The sequence below is a fragment of the Onychomys torridus genome, chromosome 3, assembly GCF_903995425.1.
Source record: "Onychomys torridus chromosome 3, mOncTor1.1, whole genome shotgun sequence".
Taxonomy (NCBI): Eukaryota; Metazoa; Chordata; class Mammalia; order Rodentia; family Cricetidae; genus Onychomys; species Onychomys torridus.
In genome coordinates this window covers 130,878,306-130,882,354 of record NC_050445.1, presented here as the reverse complement: position 1 = coordinate 130,882,354, position 4,049 = coordinate 130,878,306, and the positions used below count along the sequence as shown (strand labels likewise).

Sequence of the window (4,049 nt, the reverse complement as noted above, 5' to 3'; positions counted from 1 at the left end):
TAACTGTCATCATAGAGCCTTCATCCAGTAACTGATGGAAGCAGATGCAGAGATCCACAACCATGTACTAGACTGAGATCCAGGAGTCCAGCCAAAGAAAGGGAAAAGGGATTGTATGAACAAGGGTTGGGGCAAAAACATGATGGGGAAATCTAGAGAGCCAATGGAACCAAGCTCAAAAGAACTCACAAACTTGAGACCTAAAGCTGTGGAACCTGCATGGGCCTGGACTAGACCCTTGCATACCAGAGACAGTTGTGTAGCTTGGTTTGTTTGAGGGGTCCCAGGTAGTATGATCAGGATCCCTGGTGCATGAGCAGGATGTCTGGATCCCATTACGTCTGGTCAAACACCTTGCTCACACCTGATAAATCAAGAAGTGGCTTGGTCCTGCCTCAACTGAATGTTCCAGGCTAGGCTGCCCCCCCCATGGGATAAGTTACCTTGTTGGAGGAGGGGATGAAGAGTAGGGGAGGAAGGCAGTGGAGCAGGGAATAGGAGGAGGAATGAGAGTTGGATCTGTAGTTGTTATGTATAATTTATAAAAAAAAATAAAAAATGGGGGGAGTGGAAGGGGAAGGTCAGAAGAAAGGGGACATGAGGGAGAGGAGGAAGTTGAATTAGTGATTGGGATGCAAAATTAATAATAAAAAAACAAATAACAGATTGTAATTGTCTATAAAGTATTCTACAGTACAACAATGTAGTGCTAGATTTATCTTCCTAAAATGAGAAAAATGGGAGAGAGTGAGTTAATGGCTTAGTCTCCTGTGATCTACTGTAATTCCATTGAAAATATTCTCATTTATTGTTAATAATTAAATATTGTGTCAAATAGTGCTATGTCCCCTACAAATTTAGAAAATAATCTTAAACATGTCTTTAGTAGTGTACGATCTTTAAGGAAGAAATACATTCTCCTGAGACAAATTTGGATTGTCCTGGTCTAGCCTCAGACACCTAGGCCACAAGCCTGTACTGAGTTAGTGAGATAAACAATTCTGCAGCTCTACCTAGATCTGATGATCTTCTGCTCTTTGGCATATCTCCAAAGTACAATCCACTACTACAAGGACTTATTAATTGGCTGGTAACACAACAGGTAAGTGCTGGCCCAGACAGAACATATCATGATCATGATGACTCCCTTTCACTTCCCAAGGACTACTATAGGAATTTAAGTGTGACACTGTGATCAGTGTTGCCTAGTTCACTTTGAAAGTCCTGTTCACTGTGCTTAATTTTGTTGAAATTTATTATGTATCCAATCCCAGGTGCCAGATGGACCCAGTTCCATCCTCTGTGTCTGCATCACAGAGTCACCATCATTTGCTAGCCAATCAGGATATTAGCAACCATTGGAAGTATCACCTAGCAAAAACATAGTGAAACACTTAAATTCCTGATCTACTGTAATCCAGGTTATAGTTGGGAGACTGAGACACACACTCAGAAAGGATGTTCCTGAATCAGGATGATGTCTCCAATTACTGCTCATGACTTAGCAGTGAGACATAAGAGAGACATATGTTGAGTAGTAAGGTTTTCTGTTGTTATATTCAAGTCTGTCATTACTAGTCAGTGCATACTAAGGAATTCTGGCAACAGTAGCAAATGACAGAAAGGTGGCCAAATGTGGAAGATCCTAAACTGAGAAAAGGGCAAAATCCATATAAATCTTGGGGGGGGGAGGTTAGGAAAGTACTTCCATGTTCAGATGGAGTCAGAAGTTCAAGTAACACATGTTGTTGGGCTCAAAGTCCTATATGTGCACATACTGTGTACTTCTCTTTGTACTATAGTAAGCATGCTTAAGTCTGCTAAATTTTACCTTTAAATTCACCAATGGGTTTTGTAAATTATTATTTTAATTAAAAAAAAAATGATTACTCCAAACACACAAACACTTCTCGGGGAGAGCACACAGTGGTTTTATTTTGTTTGTTGTGTTTGGTTTGGCTTTGTGAGATGGGGTTTTACTAACTCTGGTTTTCCTGGAACTCACTCTGCAGAACAGGCTATCCTTGTACTCAGATCCACCTGCTTTTGCCTCTCAAGTGCTGGGATTAAAGTCATGCACCACCACTACTACCCAGTCTTAGTATTTTTTAATCTATAAGAATTATTTAAATGAGTTGAAGATTTAATAGTCCCTTCTTTGCTGCATATTCCTTGACAGTAAGATATTTGTTTATATTACAACTAATATATCTTTGAAATATATTATTTAAAATAGAGCTTAGGTATACTATAAATTTTAAAATAACCTACAAAATGTCACCTATAATTTTAAAATTTTAAAAAAGAAATAGAGTCTCTGTGGGCATATGTGTGGTTTGATATCGGGTATCTTGGGACACTAGATTTGTGCTCTGTTACTGAGATACGTAAGTCTTGCAGCTGTGTCCAGCCCTCAGTGATTTGCATGCAGACACTGCACAGCCTTGAGGACTTCCTCATATACCAGTCACACCCTGTACAGTTGTCATTGCAGTCAGAACTCAGCATGGACATGAGGGCCCCTGCTCAGCTCCTCGGGCTTCTGCTGCTCTGGATACCAGGTGAAAAAGGACTAAATGGGAATTTCACTGTTACACTGTGATTAGTGTTGACTGGCATTTGGGTGATGTCTCTCTTATCATGCTTAACTATGTGGCTCTTTATTATGTCTCCATTCCTAGGTGCCAGATGTGACATCCAGATGACCCAGTCTCCATCTTCCCTGTCTGCATCTCTGGGAGACAGAGTCACTCTCTCATGTCGGGCCAGTCAGGGCATTAGCAATTATTTAAACTGGTACCAGCAGAAAACAGGGAAAGCTCCTAAGCTCCTGATCTATAACACAAATACCTTGGTAGAAGGTGTCCCATCGAGGTTCAGTGGCAGTGGGTCTGGGACAGATTATTCTCTCAGCATCAGCAGCCTGGAGTCTGAAGATATTGCAACTTATTACTGTCTACAGCATAATAAGTTTCCTCCCACAGTGATACAAGTCATAACATAAACCTCCATGGAAGCAGAAGTGAGAAGCTGGGCTGCCCAAATGCCCCTCCTCATGAGTCACTTACTGAAACTATTTCTCAGCTGTCCCAGAATTGTTAGCAAACCTCACAGAGAGACATTTGCTTTTGTAGATCTGATGTGTTGTAGCTTTGGAGAACTAGAGAGAGGCTCAACAGCCTTCTCTTTATCCTAACTATCTTTCTTTCTCTTCATCTCCAGCACTATAGAGTACCAATGATTTTTTTGTCTTATCAGCGGACACAGTCATTCCCTGTGAGGAATCTGAGTTGGATCACCTGTTGGGACTCATATAGTACAGTGGAAGCTGCTGTGACCATTCCGGCACACATTCTTTTACAAAGAGAAAGTAAATTTCTAATCTCCATTATTTAAACAGGAGGGAAACATAACTGAGAGAAGCTAACAGTATAAAGGTTTCCCAGCTTTCTCAAAAAACAAACAAACAAACAAAACAAAAACAAAAACAACAACAACAACAAAATACTAGAGCCCATGTGTCAGAGAAAGAGAAGGATGCCTAACCATGATCCTCTGCTTTGTTCTGAAATCCTATTAGTAGGCTATTTATGCTCTCAGCTGTCTGCAGCACTCACTTAGAATTCTGATGGTTCCTGTGTCCACTGTCCTGCTTACAAGTATCAAACAAGATTGAAAAACATGCATATGACCTTTAATCACACTGTGTCAAGTGGAATAGAGATGTCTTTATATGACATCACAGGGAGAAAATGGTTGTCTTAAACAGGCTCACATAAGTGGTATTAATGATTAATTGATATTCCCTAGCTTAGCTTTAGAAACTACAGAGATCTATACTCCATTCTGTTGTGTTTTTTTTAAAGATACTGTGTGTGGATAAGATCTATTTTCTGTCTCATTGTGTGTTTCCATCCATCTACTTGTCTATCTGTGCACCAACAGTACACACAGACTTAATTACTGTAGGTTAATACAAGAAAGAGCAATCAAGTTAGAAAATATAATACCACTTTTCTAGGCTTCTGATTTTCTTAATGATGATGTCC

The 4,049-nt window shown here is 40.0% G+C and overlaps 1 gene segment (V, D, J or C); it reads left to right on the top strand.

Annotated features, from left to right (window-relative positions):
- Nucleotides 1-2,506: 2,506 nt before the first annotated feature.
- On the top strand, nucleotides 2,507-3,004 carry LOC118580243. The segment is given in 2 exon segments: nucleotides 2,507-2,561; nucleotides 2,682-3,004. Coding segments are annotated over 2 exon segments (378 nt in total).
- Nucleotides 3,005-4,049: the final 1,045 nt, after the last annotated feature.